Raw genomic sequence first — 13,367 nt, forward strand, 5'->3', positions numbered from 1 at the left:
TATTGAAATTTAAAGCATATGATTTTGTTATATATAACTTTAACTAAGAAACTATGGGTTGTGATGGATGGGGCTGTTGTGAATAGACCACTCTGTCTGAAACATGTGAGAAAGCAAGGCCATTGCTCTAAAGCCTTGTGATGCCATCTTCAGGCTGAAACATTCGTTTCTTTCTCTTTGTTTGCAGGAAGCGTAGGGATCCCAACTGAGCCCCAAGGTATGTTAACTTCGTAAATATTTTCAATTGTGCTACATATTAGTCCGGAATATGGGCTTGTATGAAGGCTTGGTAGGCAGTCAGTGAGGTCTGTAATTTTGTTTGACAGTTGTCAGAATCAACTTTTTTTTATCTGAATACAGTAAAGTATTTGACAACACACAGCCAAAAATTTTAGTATCCAAACTAACACATAAATTGTATGATCGTGCTTGTATGCGTATGTGAGGACTCCCAGATACTGGAATTTCTCAGTAGCTTTTGTTTTATTTTGGTTCTTTTTGAATTATCGGTTGTTCCTCCCAAGCCTTCTTCTTCAATCATTTATCTTCTTAAGTGAACAGAGAGAAAGACATTTCAGAAGGTCCCTCATTTTGGAATAAAATTAGATAAAAGTTACTGAATAGTTAAAGTTGTGAGCTCAGACTTGTATTATTGCTTGATTATTTGCATGCTAACTTTTAATTTGTGCAGAGTTAACTTCATACAAAGTAAGTTTCAGTACTAATAATTGAAAGAGGTGTTACTGTAGAAGATAGTTTCTCCAGTCCCGGTCTCTCCTCCCAGTTTGAAATTGAGTGTGATCGAGGTTTCACTGTACATATTGTTATGCATCCCTCAAAATCACTCTGCTAATGTAACACTTTATCTGCTTCCACAGATGAGCATGATGAACACCTAAAAATTGAAGAACTCCACAAAAGACGAAATTTTCTTGCGTCATTCTGCAAGCTTATAGTATATAATATAATGCCCACAAAAGTTGCTGCTGATGTATTCAAACATTATGTCAAGGTAAGAAATAGTTTGTTAATTCAGGAGATAAATCAATTTGTAGTTGCAAATACTGTCATCGAGATGTGCTTTTTTGGCTTCTATTAGCTGGTTGCTAAATGGAAAACAATTTTTAAATGATGCTTAAGGTTCTTACATTATGGAATACAGCATGGGGCACTAAATGTTTATGGATTTTATACAAAAGTTTCTTTCAACATATGACTGAACTTAATGCTGCAAGTTGACATCTTACTGTTGTAGTGTAAGTCTTTTCTTTTATTCACAGTCCTGCACCTCCCTCACCTGCCCTCCCCTTCCTCTTTTTACTAAGACTTCCCTTTTACTTTTCTACAATTTATTCCAACTGTGTTACACCTTTCAACTAGCTGATCTACATCAAATGCATCTGTCTGTGCCTCATTATGTAGTATTTGTTCTTATTTTTCTGTCTCTCCAGTCACTTCTAAATTTCTTTCCACTAGGTATCCCTCTTGTAAGTTCTCATACTGCACACCTTCAGCCCCATATTTCTTGAAACAAACTGTTATCAGCATTACCGTCAGTTTAAATGTCTGTGCCGACACTCTTCAGACTGTGGTACACACAGTTTTGGTGCCATTCAGAACTTGAGTACTGTATCACACATCCAGTTTATCAGGCTTTTGCTTGTCTCAAAAGTAAAACATTCAGTAAATAAATAGTATATTTCTATTCCTCAAAGTTTTAGTATCAGCTATATGCAAGCAATGCAGCTTCTTTCTTGTTGAGGTAGGAGGTTTCAGGTTTGGATAACTGCACAAGTAGATGGTGATTTTCAACAACAGCATATTTATTTTGTGCAATACAGTGAGTATGGTGGGGTTTGTATTGGGGTTATATTCATTATTTACTTATAAAGACAATCATATTTGATTTTGTCAATGCGTTAAATATTCGTGTTCAGAAGAATGATGTGGTATGGTCTTACCTAACTTTGCAAATTTTATTTTGTAAATTTTTATCCATTGGTAGATTGTGGTGATAGGAACAACAGTCAATATCAAGGTTATCTTCCGTCCACCAGCAAAGAACCGGGCCCTGGTTGGATCCGTTAAAGACGATTTACAACTGAAGAAGGCAGGCGTCTACAAAATTCCCTGTGAATGTGGCGCTGCATATATTGGCCAGACGACAAGAACTGTCCATGAACGATGTATAGAACATGAAAGATACACCCGTCTGCGGCAACCGTCAAAATCGGCAGTAGCAGAGCACTGTATTTCTTTGGGACATTCAATGGAATACAATGTAACAAAAATTTTATCCCCGGTTTCCGGTTTTTGGGATTCCGTAATCAAGGAATCAGTGGAAATACGTCTTGCCAATAATCTTATAAATCGTGACAACGGCTTTCAGCTGGATAAAAATTGGAATCCTGTTATTAAAATTATACAATCACAGCGGAATCGACAGTGTCATTCGATACTCAATGACTAGATGAACCTTTATTTCCACCACCGAGGGCAGCACGTACAACTCGGCTATGCTGCGCATGTCAACACCTGACGCATGCGCTGTAGGATGCCAGTACATTTCACATGCGCGAGATTCGGCATAAATACCGCGACTGCACCTGGGCTCTTCAGTAGTTGTGTACTCACCTGATGATGGCCGGACGTCTCTGGGCCGAAATATCGTGGCAGAATGTCGACGGGATCCGGCTGCATACCCGGAAATTATTAGAAGAACAGTCAATATCATCTATTTTTTGTGTCATCCAACGTTATTAGGACAAACACACACAAAACTAATTGAGGACTATTTTTGCAAAACCAGCTCTCTGCAAAAATGGCAAAAATGAATTTTTTGTGATGTTTAGTATTTGAGATAGCCACCTTTCTTATTGAGAAAAAGAGTTGTGCTTCAAATCTCAATTACTGCCATGGCTAGAAGTTACCAAATGCCCTCACGTTATTCCAAAACTAGCTTTCTGCCGTGAAACTGATGTACAGTGAAACCCTGCTTTTACACTTTTCAAGGTACATCAAAAAATAATGTAAAATCTGGTAAATAACTTTTTAAGCGGTAAAAGCTATGTATATGATCCCCCTTGCATTTTTGTAGTTTACATTTTATATGTATGTAATAGGCATCGAAATACTTGTCAGGGACTTGTTTATTATCTGTAAAGGCTGTTTAAAATTTGTACAATCCTTATCCTCCGACATAACGAGATCTGGTAACTGTCCAGGAAGTGGAAAAGTTTGATTTACTTTCATAAAACATTATTGATGTCTTTTGGAAAGCCTGCAGTTGTGTCACTCATTATTTCAGAATGAAACAAAGCACTAGTGACATATTTTTTCGTGCTTAGCACCACGCTTTTCGAGAATTTATTCTCATTGTCAAATGCAAATATTTATGTACGTATTTTGTGTGATGTTTGCATATGTGCTGTTCTGTGTGTGTTGCACTGTAGTCATCCTTGTGAAATTATAAGGTTTTGTGTCTCCTTCAGAAAACCACACACACAAGCACCAATTAACCGACAGATTTGATGTGTGTAGATGTTTTGACTGACCGATCGATGAACTTTCTTTGTACTATGTGTTGCACTGTCGTACCAAGCGCTTGATAAGTTGTTCTCTCTTCACTATATATGGGATTAAATGCTGTTCTAATTTGAGATGTGAAGTGGATAAAAATTCAGAGACATAGTTTCTGGAGAAATTTAAAGACTAGATGTTTGTGGGACTTGTCAGTGAGGAGTATAGCAGTAGACATGCCAGTAAAGGAGGACTTTTTTCATTCTTTTAACAAATCCATAATGGTTTCATGTGACACATAAAGAGAATAAAAGTCTGTCAACCTTCTGTATTTCTAGTTTTAGATTTTATTTCTGATATTCATTGAAAAGGAAATCTAAAAACAGATACATTGATCTTCGATGGACATTTATTCAGAAAATACACTTATTTCGTTGTTATAAGTGTTAAAAATGTCCGGCCTATAGCCAAGCCTCATGCTGTGGAAACGAAGTGTGGGATTTTTGTATACAGTTATAACAATTGCTAAATGCTTCATTTCTTATGTATTTCTTGAATGTATTACTTAATGTGCGTCATGACTGTCTAGTCTTTTTCTTTAGCTGAAAGATCATCCTTTATGCTACCTATATAAATAAATAAATAACATTTACAGGTAAATTAGTGACTTTTACAGGAACATCTTTTGTTTTATTTATTTTGGTTTACCATGGTTTATTTCCTCAGGCAACTAAAAATCACTTTGCAGGTTCCAGGAATCATTTTAGTTAATAATTGTGGGGATACAACAGCACTGAATTAGGTGTCCTGTTAATGCCTGTGAATGGCCAAAAATCATAATGTAGCTAACAGCATCTCCTTGCAGCTTACAGCCTCTTTCATGACTGTATTCTATTTTGTTAAGAATGGTTTGATGTTCAGAAGTCAGCAGCTCCGAAATGCGTGGTTCATCCATTCTTAGATAATTACGATAATTATTGTATCCCAGCTGTTGAAGTAACAGAATGTGGGTGAATTTCTTTCCCCTTATGTGCCCGCAGCTTTCTATGCTTTCTTACCTTTAAAACAGCCAAGGCAAACAACTGGTCTTGTTTCTGTGTAAAACCAAGCAGGATCTTGTACAACATAAACAAAATTAACTTAAAGATAAATCACAATAATAGGGCAGTGCTGAGTGCTGTCGGTTGGTATCTGTGTAGGCTACCATGAAACAGATAAATCACAATAATAGGGCAGTGCTGAGTGCTGTCGGTTGGTATCTGTGTAGGCTACCATGAAACATGTCAGTTGGTCGGCTGATAAATTGGTGCATGTGTAGGAGTCTTTGTTCAAATGAACCTTGTCACTCCCATCACCATACTGAATAGACCTTGGCAGTGGCAGAAGATAAAGTATGAATTGTTCCAAGTCTTACTGATGCAGATCTGTTGATTAGAGTGCCCTGGTGTCAACAAACTTAACCCTATAATGTTTGGGAATGCTTCTTGAAGGCCAACATCGCTCCAGCATCGTTTTGTGTCAGTTAAGTTTTTTTCTCCACAAACATTGTTTCATAAAGTGTAAATCTCAGGAAAATTATCAATAAGTTAACACAAAATCAGAAGCGAATTAACATTGTGAACCTAGGAAAAGTAATGGTAGGAATAAAAAATGTCATTAATGTCTGGAAAATGTTAATTTCAGGAATGTAAAAGTGGGGTTATACTGTATCAAAATTTTAATGATACCATTTTCAATATTCATCATTGTTAGAATTGCTGCCTCATGGCATTTGCTCTCTGTTCATTTGTATTATTATTAGGTTGCAAAGATATGTATCACAATATTAGGAAAAGGATAGAGTGCTACTCTGTGAAGATGACCTGTTGAGTTGCAGACAAGTGCAACGAAAAGTCTGTTACTTATAGCTTTTGGCCAAAGCCTTCTTCAGCAAAGAAAAACACACACACACACACACACACACACACACACACACACACACATATATATATATATATATATATAAGGAGGCATACCTCATGGCCACATGACTGCTACAGTTCCAGTTGTTGCAATCATGTGTGCATGAGGCATACCTGCACATGCGCGTGTCTGTGCATGTTCTCTGCTGAAGCGGCTTTGTCCGAAAGCTATAATGTGTAACAGTCTTTTAAGTTGTACCTGTCTGCAACTCTGTAGGTTATCTTTATGGTGAGTTGCAAACTATCCTTTTCCTAATATTATTGATATCCCCACCTAGAGTTTCTGTTGTTTTATTACATATCACATAGAGATATGGAAGTGCAGGCAAAGTCATTACAGTTGTAAGAAGTTTACAAGGGCATATCTCCCATCAGGTCTTAAATAAAATGCACATTCAGTTTTGCCAAGAGAGAGCCATGGAAGGAAGTATGAGTGTTCGTTCTTAAAGTACAAACAATGTATGTATCATGTGTCATGACCAATGGAATGCCATTACATAAGACAAAAATAAAATTTCACACATGGCCAGAGACACAAGCAGCTCATGGGGCTAATGAAGTCTTCTCAGGGGTGAAGCCACCTAGAAAATAATCTCCAAAGGGAAGAAGTTCAAAATAGGGTTCTAAGACTTCCCCAGCTCACACATTTCACAAAATAACAACAGTATTTTAATGGCAGTTTCATCAAAATTCCTGGAAAAGTCAAAGTATTGCAAAATGACTGGAATGTGTATAATCTCAAATGGAAGTAAAGTGGTATTTTAAAGTCTAATTTGTCTTTCATCATTGCCAAAACCCAAGTTAGTCACAACTAAAAGCATTGTCAAGGTTCAGTTTTCTGGTAGATATTGTGGGCAATCAGCTGTAGCAGAGGTTCTCACGAAAGACCAAAAGAACTCCAGAGCCATGGATGCAACCCAAAAAAAATGGAAACAATGTCTCTGGTCAGGAAAGAAAGGTCAAAATATGCAGAGGCGATGAGGTTCATTGAAATACCTGATTATTTATTTATTTAGCATCCAATAGATCACACATGTGATATAGGATTTGGCATTTGATTACACATAACACATACTCATAATAAATGGACAAACATATACAAACATGCCAGGGAGCTCTACAAAACAATATTGCAGGGGATAGTGCAGATATAAGTGGTGTGGCGGAAAAAGTAGATGCTGGGGAAACAATTTTGAGACACTCAACTATAAACATATCGGTTGGCTTTACTTAAAATATTGAAATGTTTGCCTCAATTTAATTACTGCATTCCACATCAGTATTACTTAAGAAGTTATTTGTAATATACTTGTTTATTGTGTTTTCTTGGTAAGTGGATGATACAAAATAAAGTTGTACATCAATATGTTGTGCAGAAAGTATATTTTGAAATACATGATATTTTCATGGTCTTTTTTAAATGTGTGTATGCAGATTGTTATTTTGATTTATGGATGTGTCAATAACTGTTTTCAAATTAATGCATTACATGTGAAGTTTGCAAAAGTTTCATCCATATAAAAATCCCTAAAGAGTTTTTTGCATTTCCAGAAAAATGACAATTTTGCAGAAATCAAGTTTTGAAGAAACAGTCATCAATTTGGTCTTGTTAATTAAGCAGAAGTGGATGTGTTATAGCTGAACTATTTTTTTGTTTATTTTTTCAGTACTACAATGATTATGGAGATATCATCAAGGCTACCTTAGGAAAGGCTCGTGAAATCAACAAGACCAATTGTGCTCGGACCATGGCCCTCAGTCTCACAATGCTCTTCCGTGATCTCCAGAGAGATGGGAGTCGGATTAATAGACAAATTGAAGATTTCATAAGTTTGAAGGTAACCATAGGCAAAAAAAAGTCAGAATTTTGTATTAGTGTGTTTGATAGTGTATGTGAAGTTTTCCCTGGTTCTTTTGCCTTTCAAAAGATGAACATTTATGACAAGACAAAGAAATTTACAAGCATATATGTGAGAGGGCTGCTGACATGACATTTAATCAGTGTGTAATGAATGTAGGACAAAAAGGATTATTTGAGATAAACCGTGCATGGGAAGAAGGAAGCAGAAGTTGTATATATATTCAGTTCATTAGTCACTCTGCAATGAGTTTTCATAATCAGACTGTATTGTTAATGTGTTTCTGCTTGACCAGTCACGTGTCGTCTTTTTATAAGTAGGTTGCTAATGTTGTCCTTAGATTGTTCGGATCATTTCAGTCACCCTCTTGGCCTTCACTTGTGTGAGGCAAAAGTTGGTACTTGTGTAGTATTCAAACAAGTGGCTCTATACAAATTGATAAATATGATGGACAGCTGACAATGACAGGTCAACATGTCAAACTGTTGTGCAGAGTACCTGTGTTTGATTTGTCCCATCAGAGATTTTTCTCTGGTGGGAGGATGGGAACGGGACCCACTCAGCTTTAACTCAATTGAGTTAAAGGAGTTAAGTAGTAGTGGTTCCCAAGTTTCTGAAAGCTGGTAATGGCTGGCAGAGCGATGTGCTGCCTTCCGTATAGGATCCAAATGACACTGTTGGCAGAGGAGGATAATAGGACAACTGATCACAGAGTTACGAAGCTGTTTTTGATGGTGCTGGAGAAAACACTTTTTTTTGTTTTCAAAACTTATGGAACTCGAAGAGCTTGCATTGTTAAATAAGGGTATAAGAATGTACAAATGCCCCTTAGGATTCCAGAACAGCTTGTAAAAAAGCTAGCATTCTCTTCTTGCGTAACTTAAACATATTTTGTACAGTTAGTACATTAAGTTATGTAAGAAACTGTCTTGGTCAAGTCAGTTTTTATTTATTTATTAGATTACAGTGAAACCCCTATTTTACGTTTCTGTGTGATCCATGCTTAAAAACCGCACAGAATTGGGGGGGGGGGGAGGGGGATTGCAGTGGATGAGGCAGCAGACTGTCGATTTGTTATTGTTGTACCAGGCTGATGGCAGCTTGTGGAATACTGCTGCATTTGGTAGAATACTGACAAATGCTGCATAGAAAAGAAAATACGGTTGTATATCGTAGCCTTCTTTGGAACGTGAAATAAATATTCAGGGCTCTGGAATGAATCTTCCATTGACATGTATTGTTATAACTGATTTCCTGCAATTTTTAAAGAAATTATGATACCATATTTTTTAAAAGTTCAAAATCATTAAAAAATATCCAAGTGAACTTACGGAAACTGTAGCTGTTTTCCATATGCAGTTCCCATATGTAGCAACTTTTTCCCATCAGTTTTTCTATAGTATGTTTTTTTCTCACCATAGACGATGATTGAATGCAAACCAACAAATAGATTTCATACAACTACTAATCCGATTTTCTCAACCACTACAACTACTATACAAACTCTCCATCAAAATAATATCATAGTTTTAAAACCAGTTTCAGAATTCTTTGGTAAGTGCAAACTTATTCTGTAAAACAACGAAACACTGAGACATGTTTATCGACTTCAGGTAACAAGTCATGCTAAATTAATAAAAAAAAAAAAGGACGTCTTTCATTTTGTTGGTGTGAATCTGTCTATTAGCAATGCAGCAGCACATATTACAGTTTCCTCATCTCTACACATACTGTGGCAAACAATATGAAAACAGTACAACAAACAGTGTTGCAGACGATGCGAATACTCTGAGGAATGTTTACTGCCAGTGTGAACAGAAACAGAGACAAGAAACAGAGTTGGAAACAGAAACATGTTTCCAGTGGCTATGTGGCCGTGGCTTCACACTACCTTTTGCAGTGATGGCCTCACTTGCGGGCTTTCGACTATCGACTTTTGTGAGCACTTGTGAATGACCCCTGTGCGAACTGTGTGCATTTAGATTGTTCATTTCCTTCGTGATGTGTGACATATGTGTAGTATGTCATATCAAAGCATCGGTGCATTGAAAGTATATCACAAAAACTTCACACATACCATTCAAATACAAAATTCACATGAGTAAGCTGTAGCATAATGGATGATGTTTTGGTTAGCTGAGTTCAACGTTATGGGTTCGCAACTTGCTGTGCGCAAATATTTTTTCAACTTAGAATTGCTATCATGTTCTGGAATTCTGTTTTGATTGTAATACAATATGTTCTGCATTATTCGTTGGTAGTAAACATTTCCGTCTGATGAGAGATCGAACAATGAAATAAATGTTTGTCCATTTATTTCCAAATGTGTGATGATTTCTGAGTGTGTGTTTTGGCAGGAACCTAAAAGGACAGCTTCAGTTGCTGCAAGTGAAACAATGGGCGATAACATTCAAATTATCCCTTGTCACAAATATTTCGCACATTGTGCAACCACAAACATATTCCTCTAAAGAGTTCTTACTACAGCTGAGATTCTCCTGTCACTAACACATCCATAAACATCAGCTTGGCACTACAGTGATCGACAAATTGATTGCCTCGTTCCTGGTCATCTTCATGGTGCCGACAAGTCATGATGGTGTCAGTTCCTGCAAAAAGTAGTGTGAAACATACTCGACCCATCGTTACACAGTGAAGCTAAATGTTGTAAGTTGTGTTGGCCATGCCGAGTGTGGATTACGTAAGCATTTTCTCTTTCACATCTCCCTTCTATGCAGTGGCCTAAAATATTCCCTTAATTCTGCCACCACCCACAGTCTAAGCCATCTGTCTTTGGTGCTACTTACAACTCATTCAGTCTCATCAAATGTCAATAGGAAGAAAATGGGATGAAGTCAAGCGAGACATCAAATAAGAACATAGAATCGAGCAAACCTTTCTAGGAAGAAACACAAAATTAGGGAATTTTTACCATTGATCGTATGGGGTTTTCAGAGGGTCTACAAATTCATGGTGTAGAATCACAAAAAACATAAAATTTGAGAACTTAAAATCAAAGTTTCACAGTACTTAAATTTTGCTCCTTGTTGATGCCAGCAATGTTAAGACAATTTACATTGTCTCTCAAGCAAGCACATTGCAATTTTGTTAGGGGTAAGTTAAAATTACCCTTCAAGAACTAAGTTACAGTGCAAATATCGGTAATAGTCTTGACTGTGCCTTAATAACAGTAGTACAATTCCTTGTTTAAATCAAAAGTTATTTACTTATCTTAAATGTGAGTATGAGAATGAAATCTTTTTACAATTTGATATTGAAAATAAAACAGATTTAACTTTGTATTATTAGTACAGTTTTAATTTAATATTTTATTACAGCATCATACAAATTTTCATTTCCATAGTCTGGTCATTTAGCTAGAAGTTCTTGGATTGTGCAGTTGAAAAATGGTGTCTCAGTGTTCTGTTGATGTTAATATTAATGAAACATGTCATAAAAGTGTGTATGGAGTGCATCCTAAAGACATTACTTTAATCGAAGATTACTGTGAAGAAGAAAAAGCGTTGTTTCACTTACTAGCAGGCCCAGAGGTCAAATCAGCGTGTGAGTATTATGAAATGAAATACTTTAAAAAATTTCATCACCTTTTTGGTCAGTCTTGCGTGGACCCTTTTAAGAAACATAAGAAACCTATAACAAAAGGTCTCATTTGATCATTACTCTAAAAATAAAAGCCCTTTTGTCAATCTCATACCAGAAAAATCATTGTGTCCAACATGTTATTCTAAGATATTTGCAGTTCAGAAGAGAAAGCATAGTGAAACCTCAGATAAAGAATTTTGTGACTTATTGGCAACCACTAAAAAAGTACGAGGGTGAGTCAAATGAAAACCTTAAATATTTTTTTAAATATTATTTATTGTGCAGAAGTGACACAAAGCTTTATCACTTTTCAACATAATCTCCCCCACGCTCAATGCAAGTCCTCCAGAGCTTACAAAGTACATAAATTCCTTTAGAAAAAAAAATTCTTTTGGTAGTCCGCACAACCACTCGTGCACCATGTGGCGTACCTCATCATCAGAGTGGAACTTCTTTCCTTCCATTGCGTCTTTGAGTGGTCCAAACATATGGAAATCACTTGGTGCAAGGTCTGGTGAGTAAGGAGGATGAGGAAGACACTCAAAATTCAGGTCTGTGATTGTTGCAGCTCTTGTACGGGCAGTGTGGGGCCTTGCATTGTCATGTTGCAAAATGACTCCTGCTGACAGCAATCCACATCGCTTTGATTTGATTGCAGGCCGCAGATGACTTTTTAGGAGATTTGTGTATGATGCAATGGTGACAGTGTTCCCTCTAGGCATGTAATGCTCCATAATGATGCTTTTTTCGTCCCAAAAGAGTGTCAGCATAACCTTCCCTGCTGATTGTTCTGTTCAAAACTTCTTTGGTTTTGGTGATGAGGAATGGCACCATTCCTTGATTGCTCTCTTCGTTTCCGGTTGATGGAAGTGAACCCAGGTTTCGTCCCCAGTAACGATTCTTGCAAGGGAGCCATCACCTTCTCGTCCAAAGTGCCGAAGAAGTTCGTCACAAGCATCAGCACATTGTTCTCTCATTTCAGGAGTCAGCTGCCGTGGTACCCATCTTGCAGACACTTTGTGAAACTGGAGCACATCATGCACAATGTGGTGTGCTGACCTATGGCTAATCTGTAAACATTCTACAGTGTCATTCAGTGTCACTTGATGGTTTTCCTTCACTATGGCTTCAACTCTTGCAATGTTCAGTGGAGTCACAACTCGTTGTGCCTGACCTGGATGAGGAGCATCTTCCATTGAAGTCACACCATTTGCGAACTTCCTACTCCATTCTTAGACTTGCTGCTGTGACAAACATGCATCACCGTACTGAACCTTCATTTGTCGATGGATTTCACACCTTCACTACGCAAAAACCGACTAACAGAATGCTGTTCTTCCCTGGTGCAAGTTGCAAGTGGGGCAGCCATCTTTATACTGATACTGCAATGGTATGTGTGCATCTGCACTATGCTGCCACCTACAGGCCATTCTGCACGCTGTTTGTAGCACGTTTTCCAACTTAATGCATAACGGCACGAAATTTCGATTTGTTATTACAAATTCAAAGTTTTCATTTGACTCACCTTCATAGATACAGTTTGTGAAATCGTGGGTATATTGCCTGCTAGTAAAATTAGGAAAGATAAAAGACCAAGTGCCTTGGATACAAAAATTGATAAAGTGGCAGCTACAGTCGAAAAGAATTTGGAAGTTTAATTTCAAATTATAATTTGTACTAAAACAGATTTAAGTTCTAAAACTTCACCAACTGAATATGATGATTTGATAGAAAAACTAAAAACTAAATGCAGTACTTAAAACAAAGAGGATAAAATTAAGATTATCAGTTTACTGCCGAATTCTTGGAATTGAGCAAAAGTTAGTGATGAATTTGTTGTGTCAGAACGTCTTGTTAAGTTATGAAGGCAATTAGTAAAAGGACAGGGATTTTTACCAGCATTGCAAAGGAAAAGTGCATCTAATTTGGTAGAGGAAAACACAATCAATTAAGTATTATGGCGATGACAATAACAGCCATTGATACTGTATAAAAAGTAACTATACTATACAGTGAATAGCAGAAAAATTATTAAAGCTGAGAAATTAATCTTTCTTTGAAAAACCACTGTTCAAAAATTGAGTTTTTTTAATTTGTGGCTGATAACTTTGAACTATTAAAAATATATTAAAGAATACATTCAGCTAAGTGATAATGATGTTAATTTGTAGCCCAGAATGTGTTGAACTAAATGCATTTTATGGGACAATCCACTACTGAATAATTGTAAAAAATGTAGATGCTTGCAAATACGAAAAAATGCATGCAGCCAGGAACAAGTATGGCTGCCATTTTAAAATAATAAACAATAAATTAAAAAAAAAAATTTGTGGCTACTTAACATTGGGTAATTCACCCAGCAAACATAAAATTTTTTATGAGAAGGTCAAGCACCCACTGCTGGACCACTTGGTATGGATTTGTG

General features: G+C 36.7%; 1 protein-coding gene across 2 annotated transcripts in view; it reads left to right on the forward strand.

Annotated features, from left to right (window-relative positions):
• LOC124713847 (cohesin subunit SA-1) overlaps positions 1-13,367 on the forward strand; it is a 148,502-nt gene that overhangs the window by 107,390 nt on the left and 27,745 nt on the right. The window contains exons 17-19 of one of the 2 annotated variants that reach the window (XM_047242977.1): positions 188-217; positions 879-1,012; positions 7,148-7,318. In XM_047242977.1, the coding sequence (XP_047098933.1) occupies positions 188-217; positions 879-1,012; positions 7,148-7,318 (335 nt within the window). The remainder of the gene's footprint in view (positions 1-187; positions 218-878; positions 1,013-7,147; positions 7,319-13,367) is intronic. The other variant, XM_047242978.1, reaches the window with a different exon arrangement.

The sequence above is a fragment of the Schistocerca piceifrons genome, chromosome 1 (genome assembly GCF_021461385.2).
Source record: "Schistocerca piceifrons isolate TAMUIC-IGC-003096 chromosome 1, iqSchPice1.1, whole genome shotgun sequence".
In the NCBI taxonomy this organism is placed as follows: domain Eukaryota; kingdom Metazoa; phylum Arthropoda; class Insecta; order Orthoptera; family Acrididae; genus Schistocerca; species Schistocerca piceifrons.